Source organism: Callorhinchus milii, unplaced genomic scaffold (assembly GCF_018977255.1).
Source record: "Callorhinchus milii isolate IMCB2004 unplaced genomic scaffold, IMCB_Cmil_1.0 Scaffold44, whole genome shotgun sequence".
Lineage (NCBI taxonomy): Eukaryota > Metazoa > Chordata > Chondrichthyes > Chimaeriformes > Callorhinchidae > Callorhinchus > Callorhinchus milii.
Window position 1 is genome coordinate 536,653 of NW_024704785.1, and position 25,998 is coordinate 562,650.

Below are 25,998 nucleotides of genomic sequence, written 5' to 3' on the forward strand. Positions count from 1 at the left end.
TTTCCACACATGTTGAAGTGCTCAAGACTACTTTGCTCTGTTAGCTTGTTTCAGCAAATTTGCCCCTAAATGCAGATACATAACTGTAATAAAATGTTAGAATTAGAATGCAATTGTATACAGATTATTTTATTGACAATTTAAACAATGTAGTTACAGTCATTTGTAAGTGCACAGATAACAATTTGTAGAATGAAGGAGAACACAGGTTTGAAGAGCTGAATGACCTATGCATGTTCAACTGTTTTGAGTGTACATCAATAAACAAACAACCATTTGGTGAAGAGAGCACAACAACTCCCAATGGGTATTTACTACACAAAGTAATACAACCCATATCCACAAACCTTTGATGACTAATCCTTTAAGGGAGCTGTCTGTCCTCACTTGATTTGTGGAAAGCTTTAAATGATATGTTAGGTGATCCTTTCTGAGGTGTGTCATCTGCATGTGTTTGTGGGCGCAAAACTGAATTGAACATTTTATTTCTTCATTACGTAAAGTCATAGAATGTCTCTACTTTGCACACAATGGATCTTGTTTAACAGTCAGTTCACATTGACATAGGGTGGTATCACCACCATCATTTGATCCAATTTTGAGGCTCTGATTTAAAATTCAGTAGGTTCTTTACAGAATGTTTCAAAGAACACCTACATTTCCACAAAGCTAAAGAAGAGTTAAGATGCATCCATTCTGCATATTATAGGTTTCTTTCACCTGATTTAGCAACCTTTCGCATCGGGAAGATGTCTCACAGGACTTCACAGGATACACTGTAAAATGTAATGACTGTGTATTTGATATCTACTTTTTATGAGCTTAAAATTAAGAGGAAGAAATGTAATCCCAAAGATCTGGTAACTGGTGTATGAGAAATATAGTGCAAAAGAAGGATGAAGCATCCTTTTAACTTTCCAAGAGATCTGCCTTCACTTTGTATCAAACTGAAAATGATGAGTGTGTCGCTTTATGCCATGTGTGTAATTTGCATGCGTTTGATGTGGACGCTTCATACGTCTGGCCCAGGGTTCTGCAGTGAACTGTCTTGGATCAAACGATACTATGGTGCAGCAAAATATGGCGGATGAAAGTCTAGTGATGGCTTGTTTATTTTTACAACCTCAAATTGAAAAATCCCTTTTAGTTAGTACCTTTAAGATCTTGTATCCAACACAAGGATACTCTTTCATTTGTGTGCTTTTGGGCTGCAAAAAATACTTGGAAAAAAAGATGGCCACCACAGACTGAACTGCACCAATCAAACCGCATCAGTAATTAAAGATGCCAGCTATTAATACTGCAGTGCAGTGCTCATGTTGCAAGCAACTTCTCTCTTACACTGCCTGTCTGAAGCTATGTCCAGTGGTATAAGGAGCAAATGTTACATTTACTGGTTTGGAAGCTCAAAACTACTTCAACTCTGGCTACTCTCATACTCAGGTGAAAAGTAATATATTCAGAAAGCTGAGAATAATTATAATAATAATAATCCTTGAATTTGATATAGCTCCTTATCACGTCTTCGAAATGTCTCAAAGCGCTTCGCAGAATATACTGCAAAGTGAATTAACTGTATATTTTGTGGGTGAAACAAAATGAACAAAATGCTGTGAACAACAAAATGAACATATCTGACAGTTTACATTATCTGTCTTTAACATTCTTTATTTGAAGTACTACATAGTAACTTTTGATCATTTTAAAATTAATGCAAATTAAGGTTTTTGATATATAAAAATGGACATGGTGCTTGGCATTGAAGTGTGGAGGAGAAATAAAAGGAAACAAAAATAAATTAAAGAGTATACGTTTTTTTGCAAAATACGATTAAGTTTTAAGTTTTAAGCTTATGTACAAATGAAGCATAGAATTTAGTGAAGAGAATGTTGTAAAAGTTTATACGTGTTTGTGATCCCATGTTGGTGTCAAGTGCGTGCACATGTGAGTATCACAAGTCACTTTCTACATCTAAGACCAATAATAATTTAACTATCAAACCTCTTGTTTTGTGTAGTATAAGCAAGAGGTTTCTCTTTCCACATCTTTGGTGCATTTGATCTCATCCGAACCAAAACACCCAACTGTCTTCTGTTTCGAAAAAGGCAGCAGCCTTGTGTTAGGATGAGGTACCTTCACGGGTTAATGGGTGATTTGTAATCAAGGAGAAGAGACATAGCACATGAGATTAGAAGAACAAATGAAACTAACAAAAAATGTACATGGTCTTGAAAAGAGATGTTTGAGAAATTACCTTACAGAAGTACAAATGATTTTAAATGAGATTGTGAAAATAAATCCAGAATAATATTGTTGGATGCATCGAGATGCACCAAGATGCAGGAGAACAAGGGGAAACAGTTGCAAAAGTAATTTTAGGACAGACAACAGGAAAAATACTGTAATGGGTATACAGTTGGGTGTTCTGGTCAAATGGGGCAAAGAGCCATCAAATGGGGCAAAGAGCCTTCTTCCTCTGAACTATCTTGTGAACTTGTAGACCAGAAAAACATATTTTGTCAAAAACCCAGTGGAAAACAAATTTTTGTTTTCCAGTGATTATGATGGCCCGTTTAATTCTTTTATTCTGACAGCCTTGGAGTGGGTCACAGTTTCATTGCTGCTCAATAAACCAGATGTTACTGAATGGAAATGCTTACTCACATCTGTCAAAGGAACTTGAAGTACAATGTTTCCAAGACAAATGGATGCTGCCCTAAAATGCTGCCTTTGAAACTCCCTAAAATCATATCTGTTTATAAACGTGAGTTTAGTTCCCCTAGTTTGATTCTCGCTGGCACATCCTGTGTTTTGAACAGCTTAATCTGAATAAGATAAAATCTAAAAGTTATGAATGATAATCCAAACTACTAATACGCATTTAGTAAATATTCACTAAAATGTCTTTCTAAGTCAATATGTACTGAAAGAACTAAAATGCTAAAGTCATGAATACTTACCTTATTTTACAAATAGTTAAACTTTGAAGGCTTAAAGAAAAGCTGCCAAATAGCAGTGTCAAAAGCAGATGAATTTTCCTATTCAGATAGGTTTTTCCACAACAGCAACGACAATTTGAACTTATCTAGCATCTTTCATGCAGGAAAAGGTCTCAAGGTGTTTTACAGAGACGAAATGTGTAACAGACAATTCTTTATATTTTACATGACATTCTTCTAGATAAACGAGTCTTCACATATAGTACGTACAAATTACAAACTTTCTCCCAGAAATTGTAAGTGTTTTGGAAATTGCTTGATGCCATCTTGGTAAGACTGTAAAATTGTTATTCTGGAATGATGAGGTCAGAGAAATGGGTTTCAACACCCAAACCTCTCTTATAATCCTGTGAAATATTTTCGCCCACAAATATACAGTCAATTCACTTTACAGTATTTTTTGTGAAGCACTTTGAGATGTCTAGAAGACGTGAAAAGCACTGTATCAAATGCAAGGATTATAAATGTCATTCACAATACATTTGCCATCACAATATTGCAGCCACAAATACGTGAGCTGCATCACCACTTGTGTCATATTAATTTTTTATATAAACATGCTGATGCATCGGAAGAGAATATTGATTCAATAAGGCAGTTATCCCTCTACTTGGGTCTGTGTGTGTCTGAAACTCGATTTATTGCATGAAGGTGGAACATAATGTGTTTAGCATATCTTGTTAGTACAATACTGGTTGAAATTAAAGATGGCAAACCATCATCTGCATCTGTATTGCATGCTGGTTGACAAATTTCTGCAGTGGTTGACAAATTTGCTTTTTGATTTGCTGTACTATATATGAAATACATTTAGTTTGTTTCACATGCTGAGAGATGGTGAGGTTGGAGGTTTATTTCACAGTTTAATGAAAGATTACAGTTAAAAATGATCCGCTGCTTTAAATAGTGTCATTGAGGCAAATAAAGCAGTAATACATTCTTTAATTAAGGATCGAAGTTAAAATGTGTTCTGTAATAATGTTGGTGACTAAAGTAAGCTGAATATGGTACAAACCACCATGGATTAGCGTTCATCGAGTGTCTGCTTTCAAAGCTGCAGCAGTCTTTTTGGGCAGCTTTACAGGGTTTGGTTTGGTTCAGTCATTATCCTTGAAGCAGCTTTGAAATGCTGCATTCCAGGATTATGTTTTGAGATACTGAAAAAAATGAAGAAAACTAAACCTATTAAACACTAACTGACCCATTTATTTCAGCAAATTGTGTCAAGGTTTTACTTCTGATAGGAAATGCAATTGTATAGTATTATACCTAATGATTGAGTTAGATCTGAAACCTATGCTATGTTGGCAGTGTTTTTATTTCAAATTCAGTTTCTCCTGCCTAAAATGCTATGTTGTTAATGTGCTTGCTAAGTCTCTGTTCATTTTGTAGGGCTGGGGCTCCTTACTGTGAGGCTGACTATCACTCTCAGTTTGGTATAAAATGTGAGCGTTGTGAGAAATTCATCACTGGCAGAGTCTTAGAGGTAAGAAGTTCTTTTTTTCTCTGTTCTCCAATCCTTTGCCTTCCTCAGTCTTCTTTTTCTGTCCTTCTCACCTGATGGCAGTGACTCATCCTGGGGTCTGAAACATGGTGCTTGGAAATCCTAGTAGCTCTCTGTCTAGTGGCCATTCTTCATTTTTGATTGCTTTCAGCTTATTCAGCCATAGAGAACCTCACAGGTGAGGCCACACTCATATATATAATACTAGCTGTACCTGTTGCAGCTTCGCTTGCAACCAAAGTATACAATATGGAATGTAGATTGACACACAGACAGACACACAAACAGACATTTCATTTTTATACTCATCTGAGAGGACTCCTTTTGGGAGGACTCGGTGCTTTAAAAATGTAATTTTGTTGTTGTTGCTGCAACTTAGCTTCGTCTGTGTTCTTCATTTTGTTCCCACCGCTTGGCTACGTACGTGCTCTGTGACACAGGATGCCACAGCGCTATGGTCAGCCGATGCAACCACCAGGTATAACTGCAGTTTGTGTGTACATACGTAGGTGCTCTGCAACATACAATGCCATGGCTCCACTTTGACTCGGCAGCCACCAGGTGTAACTGCAGTAAAAAACACAAACTGAAAATAACTCATAAACGATATGAGATACCTGAAACAAATATATCCATGTCACTTCCAAGCATAAGACCTTTCCGATGAGGTATAAATCATGTCTCTACATCAATCAGTTATTGAGATCCTTCTTGAAGCACAGACAGACATTGTTGTTTTATTTGTATAGATAGAAGATATATATATATAAACACACACACACATTACTAGGCTCTCACCTAATAGTCTCCAGAATTAGGCAAGCAGGATGCATCACTCCAGGTAGAGAGTATGCATTCCAATCCAATGTACAGGAATTCCCACGTATAGGTGGGATGCATGGAGTTCAGGTTGGTTTGTATACTCTGAAGCATGGTGATGGATGTGTGAAGACACCTGGTTAAACAACAAAAAATACTGTAAGGATCAATGGATAGAAATGAAGAGTCAAAAACCTGGTTGGGTTTTCCTCTTCCCCCAACAACAGCAACTTGCATTTAAAGGGCATCCTTCATGTGTTTATAGCATGTAGGAGCAAGAAGGGCCGAATGGCCTACTCCTGCTCCTAATTCTTATATTCTTATGTTCTTAAAGGGCAATTAAACTAAGAAGATTGATGCATCCAAGGTTACTGAGACTAATTGTACTACCCTTATTGCTGACCCAGCTGAAATCAGCCAATTGACTGTACACCAGGGAGCTTCCCGATTTGTTTGTTTCAGGATGCCACAAGGCACTGACTAATGGATTTATTTCAGTCCAGTTCAATTAGTTGTTAGAATAAAATAATCAGAGCTATTCTGTTTTGATCAATAGAAGAATTAACGTTTATTTAAATCTAGCACAAAAAAGAAACATCACTGTGTGTGTTTGTGTGGGGGGCATTTCACCCAACATACTCCCTGCCAAAAAAATCTAACTCAGCCCATGCCAAGTCTTAAACCCTGGGACCCTCTTTATTTGAATAGTTGAATATGGAAAAGAGAAGGCAACTGGCTCAGAGAATCAAATTTAGGCAGTAGCAACAATTTACATCCTCTCAAAGTGAAAGGCATTATATAAATATAAATTGTTGTCGATATAGTTACTGTAATAATTGGTAGTTTCTCTGTTCTAACAATACTATAGCGGTTAATTTCAACTCAAGATGAATAAGGGGGAAGAATGGGAAAGTCCTAAACTGGTAGCAGTCAATAGTACTTGTGGGATGAGTGGAGATATATGGAGAGTAGCAGATATATGCAATCTAAAGCTAACTAGCTAAAACATTGTTCAGATGAGAATTGTATTGAAGTGTTTTATAGCATGACACTATTGAGGAAACTCAGAGTCTGTTTAATTTCTGGACCGTTTGCTCTGGATGGCTCTATCTGGTCAGGATTCAGAAATGATGATGCCTTCCAACGCAAGTACATTTTATTTTACAAAAGCACCATTATGATATGATATTTAAATAGTAGAATAGGGCAAACAGGAGACAAATCTAACAAACAGGGTGATTCAACTCCTCTTTGCCACTATAACATTTATACTATGCAGAATAATCTGATGCATTTGGTTTTGTTTTGAATTCTCTGAATACAGAACTCCTACCAGTATAGATGCCTGGTGGGTTTCATAATTGAACTTGTGGCAGAGAGCTTTCTTGGCTGTTGCTACCTCTTGTTGTTCTGGCCACTCTTTGAGGATTTTGCTTACAAAGCCCAGCTTCAACCTCTGTACATTATTCCAAAGTGAAGTTGAAAATCGATGGATTTGGTGGTGGCGGAAGGGGAGGATTCCTCTGCTAGTTCAGGTGATGACTGGATTGGGTGGTCTGGTAGTGAACCAGGGAGGTCCAGGTTTAAATACTGAAATGCATTATGTTAGCAGTTGTCAGCCAGTATCAAAATAGCAGCTTCAGGAGAGGAGAGGAAAATTAAACATACTCCCAACTCCTTACTTCAATCCAGAGACTCCTGCAGAAAGTGCATCTGTGTAAAGTGGCTTAGGACAAAGTAATGTCAACTGTTATCTTCCGCAACTCAAGATCAAACAAACTCGGCTTCCTCGGCAGTTCAGCTGTGCATTTCAACGAAGAAGACATTCAAGTTCCACCTTTTTGTTTATGTTTACCACTGATAGCAGAGTGATTAATTGAGTGAATTAAACAATTCCTTAAATGATTCATAATTTGACCCCGATTAGCACTTGTCAATCTCGATCAATTATGGATTGTATTGCTGGCATGCAGAAAGGAGGAGGGGAGGGGGGGGTGAAATCTGTTTTACGTGAGATAAAATTGTGAGAGCACAATATTTGCCCAAGTGTTACATCTGACCTGGGAAACCCAGAACATAATGTTTGTCAAAGAGTGTGTTTGGTCTTCCTCCACCACTAGCCAGAATCAAACCCGATTTTCCTGAGCATTTTGTGACTAAATAACCCAGTGTACACACAAATCAGTGAATAATTAAGCATTTCCAATGCTCTTTAAATCCTTTATCATTTTTGAAAAAGTGTTGTTGAAAGTTGCATAAGAAATGTTGCCGTTAGTAGTGAGGGCATGTTCTGCTCAAACAAAAACAATTGATAGATTTATAAATATAAAGGAATAAAAAGAAATATTGAAACTGGCAACCAGAGTGTGATTTGTGTGTAAATGCGTTGGTCGTAAATTATCTGAAAATGAAAAACTGGTTTTCTGTTTACAAACAGATTACTGTAGCATAAATTACATTGAAATTGCATATTACTGTGTCACTCACAGGCCAGGTCATCCTTTTGAAAATGATGCATTGCATTTCTCCCTGTACAAGCAATTGATTTGGCAAAATGAAAATAGTGCCTTTATATAGATCTAAAAATTCATTCAATCCAGAGAAGCTGCAGAGCAAACTCGCTCAATATTGTTCAGCTGTGCATTTCAATGAAGAGACATTCCAGCTCCACCTTTTTTGTTTATGTTTACCACACAGGTCAGAGCACTGGGGCACAGGTATTCAATATCTGATTGAAAATCGTTACACATTAGTAGTACTTGAAGGAAGATCTCCTGTGAAGCAACACCACTTTCTGCATTTATTTGATGGAAGGATTTTCAGGAGTTCTGGCCAAAAAGCGCTGTATTTACAGTTAATTTTGCCAGTTGAAATTTGTCTATCAGTTAATTCATTTAATAATAATAAGCAATAACCCTTGCATCTGATATAGCACCTTTCACATCAAGAAGACATCTCACAAGTCTTCACAGGATTTACAGTAAAATGTATTGACTTTGTATTTTGTAGACAAACAAGGCAATTTTTTTTGACAAACGGCCAAGAAGTGAATAACCAGTGTAATCAGCTAGAATGGCAATGGATAGCTTCAGGTATAGATTAATAGATATTCAATGAAGAACTATTGAAGAAATATTTCCATGACCTATAGTTTGTAGATTGTTGGTGAATTCAGTTGCAAACTTGGTGTTACAGCTGTGAGACACTACTTCATGAGTACATAGAATTGCATAGGATGAAACACCAATAAAGAGGCTAGTCAGCCCAACATGTGTTTATACTTCACTCAAACCTCCATCCCCAATTTCATATAGCACTGTCTGACAAACAGCCATGAAGTGAATGACAAAATGTATCTGTTCACCAAGTCACCAAGAGAAATTCCCTTCTCTTTTCTAATAGTGCAGTGGAATTTTCAATGTCAATCTGAACAGGCATGCAGAATCTTAGTTTAAAGTCTCACCCAAAGGATGGTATCTGTGGCAATCTAGCATATGCCCGGTACTGTATTGGAGTGTCAGCCTTGAGTGTGAATTCAAAGTCCTGTCATAAGGCTTGAATCCACTTCTGATTCAGCGATGAGAGTGCTATCAATCGAGCCATGTTGACACATTTACCATTCATTGACATAAAACATTCTTCATATGTTTTTGAGTAGAATTTATATGTTATTTCTCTCCTCACTGCCAGGAGACTATTGGGAACAGCAGTTTGTAATTCTGCCCTTTTTGTAAGATCTCTTTTCATGTTGAGCACTTCAATTCAGCCTGAATAGAGTATTTGTCCCATTGAGGATGAGGTTCCAGGTTGTAAGCCCAATTGCAGTGAGTCTCGTGTTTCAATAGCAACTGAAGTAAGGTCAGTTTGTGCCTACTATTATCTCTGTCATTGGTAGAAATAAATGTGGAGATGAAAATCTGTTTGGAGTGTTCCTGACTGTACTTCCCCTTTCCCATAGTCTCAGTAGTACCTTCCTGCTAGTGAATATAATAATAATAATTATATGAGAGAACAACAACAACAAAATTACATTTGTATAGCGCCTTTCACGTCGGAAGCACGTCCTAAAGCGCTGGACAGACAGAGTTATGGACCCGAGATGGGGTTCGGGGAGGGTGGAGGCCAGGGGGGGAAGCAGGGAGATCGAAAGCACAGACGAAAAGGAAGGTCTTGAGATGGGTCTTGAAGGTGGCAAGGGAGGGGGCGAGGGCCGCCCGCCAATAATGGGGCCAGCAAGGCGGGGGACGTGAATCAGACCGGAGCCCGCTGAGAGGAGTGAGCGAACAGGATGGTGGGGGTTAGGATGTCGCAGAGATAGGGGGGAGCAAGACCGTGAAGGGCTTTGAAGGTGAAGACCAAGATCTTGAACTGTATCTTCTGTGTGATGGGAAGCCAGTGGAGTTGGGCGAAGATGGGGGTGATAGGGTCGCGGAGTCTAGTGCGGGAGAGGACAGGCTGCAGAGTTTTGAATGATCTGCAGCCTGTGGTGGGATTATCAGTGGGTAGCCCAGAATTAATGTCGGAAATAATTTTACCACCGATAGTTAAATTATTATTCTCAATAGACTAGACTACAGTGCAAATTAAGTATACATTAAATACATTATTTAAGTAGGTTCTTCTGTATCTAATCAAGGTGAAACATGTAAGATCATGTTTTAAAACAAAAACACAGCTTGCATATATGTGACCCTCATTTAGTGGTTGCACGTATATAAAATTAAAAATTACTTACAGAGAATCAAGCTGTGAGCATTACCTCATGGCTGCAAATGTTTACTACAACAGCGAATCCTACATCTGCCACAAGGAAGAATTTGCATGTAAATAATATTTTATAGTAACGCTTACAAAACAAAAAATTGGAATCTGTATTTATGAGGATGAGATGGATGAACTGTAGCCCAGGGTACAGAAGGAGACAAGGAAGTAGATTTGTGCAGGCATTATGAGTGAGTCAAATAGGGCTGGGGAGGTTCCAACTGACCAGAACCAAGCAGATATTATTCACATATTCAAGAATGGTAACAAAATTAAACCTGGTAACTGTAATAGGAAAAATTATGGAGTCAATCATCAGAAGTGGAAGATTACCTATAAACACCATTTAATAATTGACAGTTAACACAGTTCAGAAGGGTTGATCTTGTCTGTTCGATCTCATTGACTGTGGGAAGCCGCATAATAACGTAATATATCTAGACTCCCGGTCTTCTGTGGAGTACCACAGGACTCCATCCTTGGTCGCCTCAACTTCCTCGTCTACATGCTCTCTCTTGGCGATGTCAATTGATAAATATAAATATACCATGAAAACACAGTGTTTTATGAATGATCTTGCAGTTAATGTAAATGAGTGAAACATTTTAGATTTTGAACTGTTGCTGACATGGAAGATTCAAAGCGCAAACTTTATTTTCTTTTGCAGGCGGGAGAAAAACATTATCACCCAGATTGTGCACGATGTGCCAGATGCGAGGAGATGTTTGCAGAAGGGGAAGAGATGTATCTGCAAGGTACAAAAAATACCCAACAAAAGTCTTTGTAAAATGATCTTAGATTCTTATTGTACTGTCTAGGTTTGCATTCAGTCAACTTTGGAAGAAATTCAACAAGTTTCTTGCTTTGTGCTGCTCTGCATTATGTGTAGTTGCAAAGCGCTGGACAGTCACAAATTTGGATCCGAGCATGGGATTGGGATCAGGAGGGGTGGAGGACAGGGAGAGGAGCGGTTGAAAGGTGACCGAAGGTGTGATTGAAGAGGAGGATCTTGAGACATGTCTTGAGCGAGGCAAGGGAGGGAGCGAGGCAAAGGGACTGCGGAATGGAGTTTCAAAGAGTGGGGGCAGAGAGGCTGAAGGCCCGATCACCGATGGTGGGGCGGGCCAGGTGGGAGACATGGAGAAGGCTGGAGCTTGCTGAGCAGAGGGAACATACACGTCAATATCGTGTTAGCAGGTCACAGAGGTAGGAAATGATCTGCAGCTTGTGGAGGGTAGAGGTGGGGAGGCCGACAAGCAGAGGATTGGCGTAGTCAAGCCTTGATGTAACAAACTTAACTTGTCAGATGTGTTTAAATCCCAGCAGTATTGCAAACTGGGCAAGCCTTGGCTCTTGACAACCTGCACCTAATAGTCTCAATAAATAGTGAAGTAGGGTTTGTCCCTCCAGGGAAAGAGTGCGCATTTCATTCCAGAAACAGAAATTACCACGTGTGGGAGGCAATACATAGGTGAAACCTTCTGTTTTGAAAAGTCTGAAGCATGATGATGGGTTTGTGTATATGTCAGATAGCCGGGCGATCAAAATGGATAAAACTTTTAGCAATCAGTGTTTTGATCCAGAAGACTCTGAATACACTGATTTACCATTTCATGAGAAAACTGTCACAAAACAAACAAGGTTTTCCATTTTGGCTGATATTCAATGTCATTTCATGGGCTTTTCCAAATTTAAAGATATCAATTTCCGATACCATTAGCTATCTGTTTTCCCCTTTTGTGTTCTTCTCACGAGTCCAATTTAAAAAATTGAAAACTCTCACAAGTATAACCTACATTATACACTTCACTGATTAATCAGCCTTGTCCTAGTGATCAGAAACTCGAGATTTCATGGTATTGAGCAATTTCATTAGGTTTATTCTAAAGAATGTACCGGAGTGAGCAGGTTTACGTTGATTTAAAAAATTATCTGAAAATGAGCTATTTTTATCCAAGAGCATTTTTTAACACATGCGTAATGTAAGACATGATCTAAGCAGTATTGATGTTTGGTGGAGTGAGTCATTTTCATTTTCATTGTATTACATTTCCGAACAAGGAAATAACATATTAAAAGCAAAGTATTGATCCACGGTATAAATTATTTATATTATTCATGATCAGCATGCTAAATGCTGGCAATAACTTCCCTTAAAAATATTTTTAAGGAGTATTTTATTTAGCAATTAATACCTTAGCGCATTGTCATTAGCAGACAAATTTTATTTTTGTTGTAATAGAAACTTCTACTACAGGCGCTAAGTCCTCATTCCAAAAATGCCCTGGGTTTAATTCCCATGACTGCCTGTAAATTTATTCTGGTCATTCAGTTCCAAATGAAGGTGATTTATGTACAGTCCAGACTCATTAGAATACACACGTGTTTATTGTGTATTATTCGTTAAAGCATGTTTGAAATGTGAATCCATTTGCTGTGCATGCTCACATTAGGTCGTTCTCTACATCGAAGTAAGTTGAGCCCTGAAGTTAAAAAAAAAAAAAAAAAAAAAAAAGATTAATAAGAAGACCCGTAAAGTGTAATTAATCGAAGTAGGAAAAACGAAATGCTGTAAATTTGAAACACAAACACAGAAAATGATAAAAGTGTTCAGCATTTGAAACAGAAGCAGATAATCATATAATAATAATAATCCTTGCATTTCATATAGGCCCTTATCACATCATTGAGGAGTCTCAATGCGCTTCACAGGATATACTGTAATGTGAATCCACTGTGTATTTTGTGGGTGCTTTGGAGCTGTCTCCCTAAATGTTAATCTGGCGTTCTGTGGTTTGTTGTGCATTTTCCACATATTCAGGTTTTAGAATAAAATGAACCTTTTTTAAAAAAAGTTGATAATTTCTCTGTTTTCTGCTTTTATGATTCCTTTTTTTCAAACTTTTATTTGCTGTAGGTACTTCTATCTGGCATCCAATCTGTAAACAGGCTGCCAGGGCAGAGGAAAAACAAAAGGTAAGGTGAAATGTTATTCACGTTTATCACTGTTGGCATCATTGAACGATGTAGGGTAAAATGAAAGCATCATTATTTTAAAACTCGGTCATGACTATCCAAAAATTGTCCCACAAAGCAGCATTGTCCTCACAAAACAATGAGTGAACAATTTTATTTGGGGGATTTATTTGCTAGGACACTGGGAGAAACTCCTTTCTCTTTTCAAATAGTGCCATGGGATCTTTAATGTCCACCTGAAGACGCAGATAGGACATCGGTTTAACATTTCATCCAAAGGGCAGCACCTCTAAAAATGTAACACACCCCCAGCACTGCATCAGAGTGTCAATTTAGAATATGTCCGATGTGGGACTTGAACCCACAACCTTTTGATTCAGAGGCGAGAGTGCTACCACTGAACTAGGCTGACACACAATGTAAGGAGAATTAAAAGGGTGTCATGGTGTTGTCAGAGTGTAACTGATTCATTAGTAAAGTATTCAGTATCTTCTGGGAGCATAGGAAAATAAAAGACCATCACTTGAGATGGGCATGATGGTGGAGTAGATTAGAGACCCAAGAAACTAAAGGAATTCTCACGGTAAGCATGCACATTTGTATCCTTTTTACAGTCATTGAACACATAACCACTTTTTTTTGATAACAGTAAAATGTTAAGGATTGTATGCACGTTTCACGTATTTAAAGACATAGATAGCTACAGGGTCTAAGTTCTGTATCTAAATTGTAATTATTGTTTTTGTTTCCCAGATCACTCGCACTTCCTCTGAAAGCATTACATCTGCTCCAGCCTCAAGTACTTCAGGATCTCCGAGTCGTATCATTTATGTAAGTTATTCAGTTGTTTTGTGCCTGACAGTTATGCCAACATGAATATTTGCCCAAACTACTTTCTGAGCATTTTCATAGATTATTCTTAGAAAAAAAAATGCCTTATCAAATGTGCTGAATGTTTCTTCTTCAAGAATGCAGAACAGCCAAGTGAGCTAGAATGTTGAAATCCCATCAAAGAGATTTCAGTTTGCAGCAAATCTTGACTGGTTTACTCACTTTAGGTAATTGACTGACCAGTGAGTCAAACATAAGCAGCTGTGAAGGAACAGGAATTTTCAAGGTGACCCATTTCCCACCTGTTCTCCTGGCTCAGAAAAATAGTGTGGATTAGAACATTGACTCAGGATTAGGAAGGGAGAGTTTGTGTGTGTGGTGGGGAGAGTTTTTCGGTGTGCAAGACAGTGATCAATGGAACAGGAGAAATCTGACCTATTTTGAATTACTTGATTTCTCAAACAAGTGCTGCGGTGCTATGGATCGTCTATATCCCAATTTCCCTGGAAGACTCCTATAGTTGTGAAATAGTCTATCTACTTTTGTTCCTCCGCTCTGTTTATTCTCTGCTCATTATCTCTTGCATCCTTCTTTTCTTTTCCTCTCTTAGGCCAAGCTAGATGATGAGATTCTTGACTACAAGGATTTGGCTGCTCTTCCCAAAGTTAAGGCCATTTACAATATAGATCGTCCTGACATGATCTCCTATTCACCGTATATCAATTACTCAACTATTGAAAGGCATAGAATGGGGGAGGTACTGAAAAACTAAGCAATCCTCAGAAATTGTTACATTTAAATGTTGTTTAAGGGGAAGGATCTGGATTTTTTGCCCTGGAAGGTAAGAAACCATCTATTTAAAGGAAATATTTTAACTCGATATTAATGCCTACAAACACATGATTTTTCATCTATGTTAACGCTCAGGCTTGTAATTTGCTCTGAAGGGGGTGAAACAAATAGCTGTGATGAGTCAGCAGAAAATAAAACGTTCCCTTAGTGTTTTTTAAATGTCAATGAAGATAATGTCTGCACTTACCTCCTTCAATGATGTTATGGATATAGCTGCAGGTTTAAATCCTGTTCCTGTTGAGTTTCCAGGTCTCATTCGGGACTGCATGTGGAAGCTAAATTGGCCCTCGGATTCCCAGTGTTTGGGAGGATAAAACCAGCCAGAGTTCCTGGTCCTAATCGCCTCCAGCACTTCTGGCACCCTCGACATGGTAGTCCATGGCATTCACGGTGGGGAGAGGTCAGGCTCAGTGTGATGCCCTGTACAGTTGGGTGGGCTACCAACATTGCTAAGATTCATGCAACCAGTGCAAATGAAACCACATCCCATCATGTGGAGGCGGGAGACCAGAAGCAGAGGCACATACTAATGAAGCGATGATATACTAAATCTAGATATACTAAAGCTAGATGCACATACTAAATTTAAAATGGTCTCTGCCAGCCATCTATCTTCAGTGGCCCATGACCTAAGAACAAGACAAAATGGAATTTGGGGAAAGGGGAACACCGTAGTAATCGTTTGGGTAACCTGATGTCAACCTAGTTTGGACAGTGGTCCACAGCACAGCAATTTGTGGTCCGAGCACCAGTCAAACTCTGCCGCATTTTCCATTTGAATATTTTGATTTGAAGGCACTCGCAAAACATGTTTCACTACATATCCAGGGAAAAATCCAGGCCGCAGAGCCCCTTTGTTCTATGCAAGTGCTATTTGCACAATAACAATTAATTTAAATGTATATTATGTATTTCCTTAATGTTTGTGCATGCATCTGCCACAAGCACAGGAACGGGTTTGATGCTTTTCCTCGTTTCAAGCACAGGCACGCGGGAGCTAAATGCCTGGACTTGAGGGAGGTAGTTGGCAGCTGAAATTCAGTAAGAATGTGTCTAGCTCTATGAGCCAGCCCTGTATTTCAATCTCATTTTTCTCATCCTTGCACAATTAGTAGTTTCTTTCATTTGGAGCATTTTGGAAATGTCAGGCTGTATGGTTGAACAGCAACACTAATACTTTGAGTTTAGTGTATTTTTTCCCCTATAAACAAATTGTGAATTTTTGGGGGGGACAAAAAAAGGAATAGGCAGCTGGCTTAGCATCTGTCCACTTCTTAACAAGCAATGCAAATACCTTTGGTAGCAGAGCTCATAATCCCATGGCGTTCAGTTCAGAATTCAGTTGCACAGGGAGAAATGTGCATTTTTGCACATGGGCACACCAGCTTGTGACTTTTGCACACAATTTTCCTGCAGGTGCAAACAAGCAGGAAAATCAGGGTCACATGCTCTTTCATGGCCTAGTTGTGCTGAGAAAATTGCCTTGATTCAAAGCAACTTTGGGAAGAAATAGTCTAACGCACCTTTTTTTGTTGATGGGGGTCAGTGTTGGGCAACTTGTTTGGCCAGATCAATATTTGTTTTTCATTTTTTCTTCATCAACATATTTGTTTGCTATTTGAGAACTAATGTTATCTAATTTGATCTATAACCAATATTGTAATGTTGCAAATGATTTGTACTCTGTCATCAAATCTGGTGGCAGGTTGTAAGAATGAGCTATATGATTTTCTTTCTGTCTTTTCCCTTGTTTCAGTCACCACGAATGCTGTCTCCAATACCAACTGAGGTAATCAGTTAATTTCTCCTTTTTGTATTTTTGTTGCTCATTAAGGTGGTGTATGTTTGGGCAAATTGTTTCCATTTTACCTTGGATCCCTGAGCTTACAAATCTAATCATAAACTCATACGACCAAGGTCACCTACAGGGTTAGCTAATTAATAACAGGAGTGAAACCTGCTTCATTCTCTGAATCACACTTGTGATGGAAATGGGATTCCGTTGGAACCAATATAGTAACCAAACAATAGAGACAATAACCTACATCTCGGATGGAGAACTGTATCCTGATGTATTCGCAAAACTAATAATAAACCCAAGGGTTAACAGTCCATACTCTGGTTACCATATGGGTGGGGAAAAGTTTAAAATTTGAGTGCACTTCATGGGATTTATTTCACTGATACTTTGCGCTAAAGAGTCACATTTCAAGCAGACATCAACCGAATCATACACTCAGTATAGTGCAGTACTGATGATTCAAATACGGTCCTGATATCATTCAACTTCAATTCATGTGTCAGATTTGCAACAAATTGCATTTATACAGTACCCTATATGCTGGACAGCATCTTGGAGCGCTATATAAATGCAAGTTGTTTTTGTTGCCAAACTGACACATTACACCTTGAGGATAAGAAGTATGTTTTATTACAAGCTTATTATTGTATTCTCAGTCTTTGGCACAATTTACAAGCATTGTAAATCATTCGTATCTTCCCTTTTAATTATTGCTCAATGAAGGTTTAATCTACCTAGTGGCAAAGTATGGGGCTGTGATCCATTTTACCAGGTGTTGCTATGAAGATGACCTCATTCTAGTTCATTAATATGCTAATTATAATCAAGGTGGTATTTCTTCCATGTAAAGAATTCTGATATCTATTTGGAAAATATATTTTGTAATTGGGTTCTGATAATATTTTTACATTTTACATGTGGATACATTAGCAAAATTATAAATAAAAAGTTATAAAACAAAGTCAGGATGGAAAGTTCCTACAGTTTAGATATATATAGTTTTAATTAATATCTCTCTAACTAATGTAATTGATGACTAAGTATAAAGTAATGGTGCAATAAGTTATTGGCAAATATGATATTCCGGACTGACAGATTTAAGGCAAGTTATTTTGGTGGACCTAAGATAGGAAAAAAGTCAAACAGGTCGATTTTTGAAGAATGTTGGTTGTTTGTTGGCCAACATATGCTGGGCAGGAAAACACTTGCTAACATAGTAATGTGGTTCCTTCAACTTTGGAGGTCGGCTTGTTCATATAAAGTGCAAATGGAAAGTAGGTCTCCTTATCAATGGCTTAAATTAAATGTTCAATAAGTACACGTCACCAACACAATATAGACATATATTAATCCTATAAGGTCTCAGTGTGGAGAAGAAATTGTCAGTCAGTAAGGAGGGCTATTTCGCCCACAAAATATACAGTCAATTCACTTTACAGTATATACTGTGAAGCGCTTTGAGACGTCTTGAAGGCACGATGAGACTCTATATCAAATGTGAGGATTGTTATATTATGTTGAGACGCGGATTGAAATATAAGTATCACATCGGCACAATTTTCGACTGAATGATTTCAGTAGCAGAACAATTTGCATTTCTTTAGTCCAAAAGCAGAAAGGTGCCAAATACACTGGACTCATCTCCCCAAAGTTCATTCAAAGCTCTCAATTTATTTTGGTGTAACAGCCGAGATTAATTAGGCCCAAACCACTGGACAGCCTTGAAATTTTGAGCGGACTGCAGGACAAGATTGCTTTACTGCTATGAATTTATCAATTTTGTTCCCAACAGGATAACTATAGGAAAGGTTGTTCCTTTTGAGTCTTTTTTCTGGATGGGAATTGTGATAACGGTAGTTTGGAGTATTCAGAAGTTGGCTTTGCTTTTAATAGCTGCTAATGGATTAAGTATAAGTAATTGTTGGAATAAAATGTGGGAAATAAGTTTTGTAATATGTTTCAGTTGTTCTAGAATTCATCATTCCTTCAGTCAATTCATTTGTTGAATAAAAACAATAAGGATTTATTTTTTATAAAGAATATGTTTGATAAATATGTCAAAATACTGTCATTTGAATTTAAATCAATGTCTGTTATCACAGAACATAATGTAATCGAGGTTGATCTGAAGTAGCTTCATTATATGATGCACTCCGTTCTCCTTGATCTACATAAAAACAATAATAAATGGTCACTTCAATCCACAACTGTTTTTCCCACAATTATACAGTCATTTCACCCAACAGTATATTCTATGGAGCTCTTTGAAACGTCTAGAAGCATGAAAAGTGCTATATCGAATGCAAGGATTATTATTTATTTTTATACTGACATTTCTGTGGCATCAATGCATTTGAAATAGGCCTATTTCTGTAGGTAACACAGAAGTTTGTTACAAATCTAAAGGTTTAAATTAACTCATAAATTCACCTAAAATGCTTAGATAGTAAGGAAGTTCAGAAGTAGCACTCTGAAAAGTAACCAGTGAGTACAGTTTGAACATAGTTTAAGCATTTTACACAAACCCTTAAGATAGCAGATGATTCAGAAGCCTTTTTGTATTGCAGGGTGAACAGGAAGGACCCCGACAGCGCAGGGCCTCCAGTCCTGGATCCATCGGGTCTCTTGGCTATGGACGTTACACCCCAACGTGGTCCCGCTCACCCCAGCATTTCCATAGACCAGGTAATGAACACCTCTGTCACAGTATTATAAATACACAATCAAATCCAGCACTCTTCTGGGGAAGTAAGGTGCTTTACCTGGCTGAGAAGGCAACCAGGCACCCTAAATACAGGCCTCGAGCAACAGCACTGCGTAACCAGACACTAGGAGGCACAACAAAACTCTTAAGCTCTAATATTAAAGGTTCCACGCAGGGGAAATGTCTGTCCTCTAGTCATTACCTCTCCCAATCACGCAGACAGAAGTGGAACTTCTCCTGTGGGAAATCACAGGTTGAAATGCACATCCTTTCATATTATTTTTAATTCCAAATTAATTCACTTGAACACAAAAATAATAGCAAAGTGCAGTCATCTTCAAATAGACTCAGTTCTAGTTAATAGATTGTTATATTCTGAAAGGTTATATTTGATTGGAACATGACTGACAACACTGATTTAAATTCATTGTTTCTTTAAACAGACTCACATTTCAACCTATTCTCAGCACATCATTGGGCTATATAAACTCTCCAGGGTCTATACGGACTGACTTCTAAGTTTATGTTAACTTAATTTATTTTCTTCATTTCATTTGTGAAATGGATGAAATCTGACACTGTATAATTCACACTGTGCAGATTCCAATTATTCACTGCGCTAAAGCTTTGAATGTATTAGGTCACAAAAGTGCTTCTTTTCCAGAACTTAAATTGAAGTTATACAGTTGACCAAACGGAGCTACGTCTGCCACTATCAACATCTAAAGAAGCAGACCGAGAGAGATCGTTGCTTGCATCCAATTTAGGAAACGTTTCTGCTGCTTCTTTTTACAGTACTGCCAAAGATGGGGCATAAAGTGACTCAGGTGTCACCTATCAGCCCTGCCTCTCAGTCCTGTACGTGCAAACACTAGAATTCTGCATTTTAAAAGCACAGCTTTTAGCATTATAATCTCATAGGACAAAACGTGGAGTCCTGTAGCTCAGTGGTTAGAGCACTCGCTTTGCGAGCGAGAGACCTGAGTTCAATTCCAGGCAGAGGGCGAAACCTTGGGCAAGTTTCCTTACTCCACACAGAGCCTAATAATAATCCCTTCAAAAAACAAAACAATAATAAATTGGTCATTTTCAATCTACGACTGTTTGTGGGACATTGCTGTGCGCAATTGGCTGCCGCGTTCGCCCACAAATATACAGTCAATTCACTTTACAGTGTGTTCTGTGAAGCGCTTTGGGACATCCTCCCGACGTGAAAAGCGCTATATCAAATGTAAGGATTATTATTATAATTATTAAAACAAATTAAAAAATGGACCTATTTGTGAAAAAAGCATAGTTGCAGAGTCAAAAGGTGGAGCCCAGTTTTTATTTTGCCAAATAAAAATGCAGTTGCCACACTTCACGGTAAATCCCCTGAAGCACTTTGAAACATCCCCTCTTTTTGTGAAAGGGGATATACCAAATGTAAGAATTTTTAAAATTTACCTCATGTCTGTCAACATCTCCAATTTAAATTCAGTTGTAGTATATTGTTGGGATATTATGGTGATCTGGCATATAATAATAACATTTGCATTTGATATAGAGCCTTTGAGATGTCTCAAAGCACTTCACAGAATATACTGTAAAGTGAATTGACAATACATTTTGTTTGCAAAACGTGGCAGCCAATTGCACACAACAATATATCTCTAAATACCAAATGGAGCTCATGAGGAACATGGAAATAACCCACAGACAGTTTGTCCAGGTCTGAATCTAAAATGCAGGTTTTAATGAAGGTGTGTATTATTTTTGTTTATTGACAGCAATCTGTCCTAAGAGTATCTAATCAAAAATCAGCTCTTGAGAGCTGATGAGAAGGCAAAATTAAATATCTATTATGAATAGTTTCCTCACACCCAAGGTGTATGAGAAATTGAACTTTTATCCTTTGTTATTTTCCCCTTCCCCACAAACAACCCCAGGCCACACCATGCTTCTTCTAAAGTGTTGGGTTGAGGATTGTCAGCTGTTGTTACCACTAACCGTCGAGCACTGGACAGGCATTGAATGGATCTGAGGTTGCTTTTCCTCCCACAGTAAAACAGACGGAAATGAATGGTGGGTCAACTGCACAGTTTTCATAGCTTTACAGGGGCTGGGAACAACTATAGTTTCTCATCAATGCACACTAAATATGACGTGCCGGTCTGGAGACCCCTGGAGAGGGCGAGAAATGACCAAAAACAGAAATCTTTAGAAGGTGGAACTTTCCACACCAGATCATCACTACCAAATCTACTTAAATACTTTCTTTTCTCTATAACTTTCCCCATTTGTGTTCTGTTCAGAACTCTCCTCTGCTGGTATTCATTCCCTGCATACTGGTAGTTACAGCTCCTTATCATCACCCTCCAGCCCTGCATCCACCCTCACACCTAACTATGTCCCTTATTTTAAAGGTAAGATGCACGTGTCAGCTTTGTACAGATGTGAAACTCTGCTCCTATCCAAAGGAATAGGACATTTGCATGATTGTATAATAAACTTGATGTCAGCATATTAGGGTTGATGCCCTGCTTGCTATGTGTAGGATTTTTGGTGATTTAAACCATGAGAAACGGACAATACCAAAGTCCCCAATGCGTAACGGCAAGCAGGATATCACTCGTGTTGACTGAAAAATTATTACGGAGGTTTCTGAATATCTGTTAACAAACTTTACAGCAGTAACTGAACACTGCCAAACATCAAACTGGGTGTAAGCACTGAATGGAAAGTCTGCCTTGCTGTGTGTTTTGAGCACGCTGAGTTTGGGAATTAGACTGTTTTTCTGCTTTTATTAGCATTATACCTGTTCAACACTTAATTTTCACAACATTTTTAGAAATAGGGAATAATACGTTTTAGTTAGCACTGCCGTTTAGAATTCCAATCGCCACAATAAAATTATATATTTTTTAACACATTTATTTTTAAAATCTACTCTTGTGATTATCAGCATACAGTGCACAAGGATCTGAACACTGCATCAGCTTTTCACAACTTGCAAAGCATGATTTTATAATCTCAGCATGCACCCATCACTAATAGACCAGTAAAGGTTGTGGCGTTTCATAACATATTCATTGTGTTCATTAAACGTAGCAAACTTTACTGCCTAGTGTGTGTTTTTAATATATGTAGCCATAGACAATGCAACACGTAACAGAATTCTCATTTTATATTGGGGTGCTATAGTGCGTATCTACCAGCCATAACTTGCATATAAATAAAAGAGAAAAGAAAATTTTCATGTTCTAAAAGCAACATAGTCATGATGGGAATGGGTGGGAACTGGTACATTACAGACCGTTTTCTGATGTGGGTTTCTCTGCAGAGGAAGTTATCGAGAACAAAAACAGTTTCAGAGACAGTCTTGAAAACAGTCAAGATTCAGGCAAAAGTTCCCTGATAAATGAAAAGTGTCTTCAAAATTAAGAGCCAGGGCAGAAGTGCTTCAAAAGATAAAATTAAGTGATAAAGAGGACTAAAGAAACCACTACGACCATCAAAATGGAGCTACAGATATAGTGAGATTATTCAGTCAATTCAACAAGAGATTGCATTTGCATCATGCCTTTGATGTAGGATAACATTTCAGTCACTTTGCAAAGAAATGCTGTGATGAGGATGGTCACACCTTGGAAGTTGTAACTAAGGAGAAGTAAGGATAGGATGAGCATCCACCGGGCACATCTGAAAGGATCACATGTTATAAATATTTGGGGTGGGCCCAATAAAGGGGAACCCATTGCAATTCAGAGCAGCAAGATATTGAAAGAAAAACCTGGAAGAGCCCAGAAAAATAAACAGGTGCAGTCTGCATTTAGAAGGATTATAAGATAATTTTCTCAACAGTTCAGGTCACCAGACAACAATACAACAGTTTTCTACCTTTTTTTTGTAGGTAGAAAAAAAATAAGTGTCCGGAAATACGATTGCTGTGTCACAGAAATGTAGCCCATCTCCTAATGACCTGGGATTTGTAACCCAACTTTATAAGTCAATAAATAACAACAAATTACATTTATAGAGCGCCTTTCACGTAGGGAGGACATCCCAAGGCGCTGGACAGTCAGGGGTCGGGATTCGAACATGGGGGACAGGTGGGGTACAGGTGAGGGAAGGCAGAGAGGTGGGAGGGAGACCAAAGGCACAGTCGAAGAGAAGGTCTTGTGACCGCCTTGAAGGAGGCAAGGGAGGAAGTGAGGCGAAGGGACTGTGAGATGGAGTTCCAGAGTGTGGGGGCAGAGAGGCTGAAAGCCCTTCCACCGATGGTAGGGGGGGGTCGGGCGGGAGACATGGAGCAGACCAGAGCCCGCTGAACGGAGGGAGTGGGCGGGTTGGTAGGAAGTCAGCAGGTCAGAGAGGTAGGAGGGGGCAAGGCATGGATGGCCTTGAAAGTGAGGACGAGAATCTTGAATTTGATCCTCTGGGGGATGGGGAGCCAGTGAAGTCAGGTGGGAGTGATGGGGTCACGTAGCCTGGTGCGTGAGAGTACACGAGCTGCAGAGTTTTAGATGAGTTTCCGTAATCGAGCTTGATGTGACGAATGCGTGGGTGAGAGTTTCGGCAGCCTGAGGGGTGAGGCACTGGCGGAGTCTGGCGAGTCTGGCAGTGTTGTGGAGGTGGGTAGGCAGTGCCGGTCATGGCATGGATGTGGGGAAGAAAGGACAGTTCAGGGTCAAGGAGGCAGAGGGAGCCCTGGTCGCACATGGTCAGGATGTTGTTTGTGACCTTGACCAGAGCAGTTTACGTGCAGCACGGAAACCCGATTGGAGGGGCTCATAGAGGGAGTGGGAGGAGAGGAAAGAGCGAAGCTGGGAGGCAACGGCTCTCTCAAGGACCTTAGACAGAAAAGGGAGGTGGGAAATGGGCCGATAGCTGGATAGCTGTGATGGGTCAAGGGAAGGTTTCTTCAAGGTGGGGGAGATAGTGGCTGTTTTGAGGGGGGTAGGAACAGTGCCAGGTGACAGGGAGAGGTTGATGATGTTGGCGAGTAGTGGGGTAAGGAGGTGGAGTGGGATTTAAGGAGAGGGGTGGGGATGAGGTCCAGGGAGCAGGTGATGAATTTCATGGAGAATATGGTGGTGATGATAGAGGAGGGGGTGACAAGTTCAAAGGTGTGGAAGGAAGGATGGGGAGTGATCGATGTGAGGGGGGTTAGGGAAGTGGTGGAAGTTGGGAGGGCAGTGGCAGCTGAGTGGATTCCCTCGATTTTGGACTTCAGGATGTTCAGCATTTTCTCGCAGTGGGAGTCGGAGAAAAGAATCTGCGAGGCATAGCAGGGAGGGCGGAGGAGCCGATTGGTGGTGGAGAACAGGAGCCTGGGGTTGCCCTTCACCTCCAGGATTAACCTGAAATAGAAGGATGATTTGGCCGAGGTGAGAGGGGAGCAGTAGGTTTTGATGAGGTCCAGCCAGATGTGCCGGTGAACCGTTAGGTGAACTCCAGGTCTACTGATGTCCTGACCGACTGTCTGTGCGACATCAAGTCCTGGACAAGGGTCAGCTATCTCCAACTCAACGTCAGCAAGACTGAGGCCCTCCTGATTGGCTCGCGCCAGCGCCTCCGCACCTCAGGCGCTGGCAGCATCAGCCTCCACGGCTGCACACTCAACCTCACTAAGCCAGTCAGGAACCTGGGTATCTTGTTTGACCCTGAACTGTCCTTTCTCCCCCACATCTGCGCCATGACGGGCACTGCCTTCCACCACCTCCTCAATATTGCCTGACTCCGCCATTGCCTCACCCCTCAGGCTGCCCAAACCCTCACCCACACATTTGTCACATCAAGGCTCAGTTACGGGAATTCCCTCCTCATCGGCATTCCCAACTCTTCCCTTCACAAACTGCAGATCATCCAAACCTCTGCAGCTCGTGTACTCTCACGCACCAGGCTCCGTGTCACCATCACTCCCACCCTCGCCCGACTCCACGGGCTCCCCATCCCCCAGAGGATCGAGTTCAAGATCCTCGTTCTCACCTTTAAGGCCATCCATGGCCTTGCCCTCTCCAACCTCTCTGACCTGCTGACTCCCTACCAACCTGCCCACTCCCTCCGTTCTTCGGGCTCCGGCCTGCTCCATGTCTCCCGCCCGACCCACCCTACCATCAGAGGCCGGGCTTTCAGCCTCTCTGCCCCCACACTCTGGAACTCCATTCCACGGTCCCTTCACATCGCTTCTTCCCTTGCCTCCTTCAAGATCGGTCTCAAGACCTTTCTCTTCAACTGTGCCTTTGGTCTCCCTCCCACCTCTCTGCCTTCCTTCACCCCTACACCACTCCTCCCCCATGCTCGGGCCCCAACACCTGACTGCTCAGTGCTTTGGGACGTCATCCTGTCCTGAAACGCGCTCTATAAATGTAATTTTGTTGTTGTTGTTGTTTGGCCGGATTTGAGCCAAGTGCGTTCAGCAGCCCACACCTGGCCCTTGAGCGAGCGGAGGTGGCTGGTGAACCAGGGTGAGGATCGGGAATAGGAGGCAGTTCAGGAGGTGTGGGGGGCAAGGGCATCGAGTGTGGTGGAGAGGGTGCTGTGGAGAAGAGTAAGCGCAGAGAATGGGTTGATGCGAGAGGTGGGCGAGAGGGGGAGGAGTTCAGACAACTCCAGGGCAATGGAGAGGGATTGCAGGGAGATCTTCTTCCACGGGTGGTAGAAGATGGTGGTAGGTTTGGAAGCAGTGGGGAGAGGGATATGGGAGTTGAGGGTGATGAAATGGTGGTCAGAGATGGCCTTGTCAGCGATGGTGACATCTGAGACGCTG

The 25,998-nt window shown here is 40.0% G+C and overlaps 1 protein-coding gene across 7 annotated transcripts in view; it reads left to right on the forward strand.

The window, feature by feature from the left end:
• Positions 1-25,998, forward strand: part of LOC103187169 (actin binding LIM protein family, member 2) — a 159,918-nt gene that overhangs the window by 90,659 nt on the left and 43,261 nt on the right. For 5 of the 7 annotated variants that reach the window (XM_042345385.1, XM_042345389.1, XM_007906553.2 and 2 more), the window contains exons 6-13: positions 4,392-4,485; positions 10,751-10,838; positions 13,001-13,059; positions 13,813-13,890; positions 14,501-14,647; positions 16,499-16,531; positions 19,111-19,228; positions 21,542-21,652. In XM_042345385.1, coding sequence (XP_042201319.1) covers positions 4,392-4,485; positions 10,751-10,838; positions 13,001-13,059; positions 13,813-13,890; positions 14,501-14,647; positions 16,499-16,531; positions 19,111-19,228; positions 21,542-21,652 — 728 coding nt within the window. The remainder of the gene's footprint in view (positions 1-4,391; positions 4,486-10,750; positions 10,839-13,000; positions 13,060-13,812; positions 13,891-14,500; positions 14,648-16,498; positions 16,532-19,110; positions 19,229-21,541; positions 21,653-25,998) is intronic. The other 2 variants (XM_042345387.1, XM_042345388.1) reach the window with 1 other exon arrangement.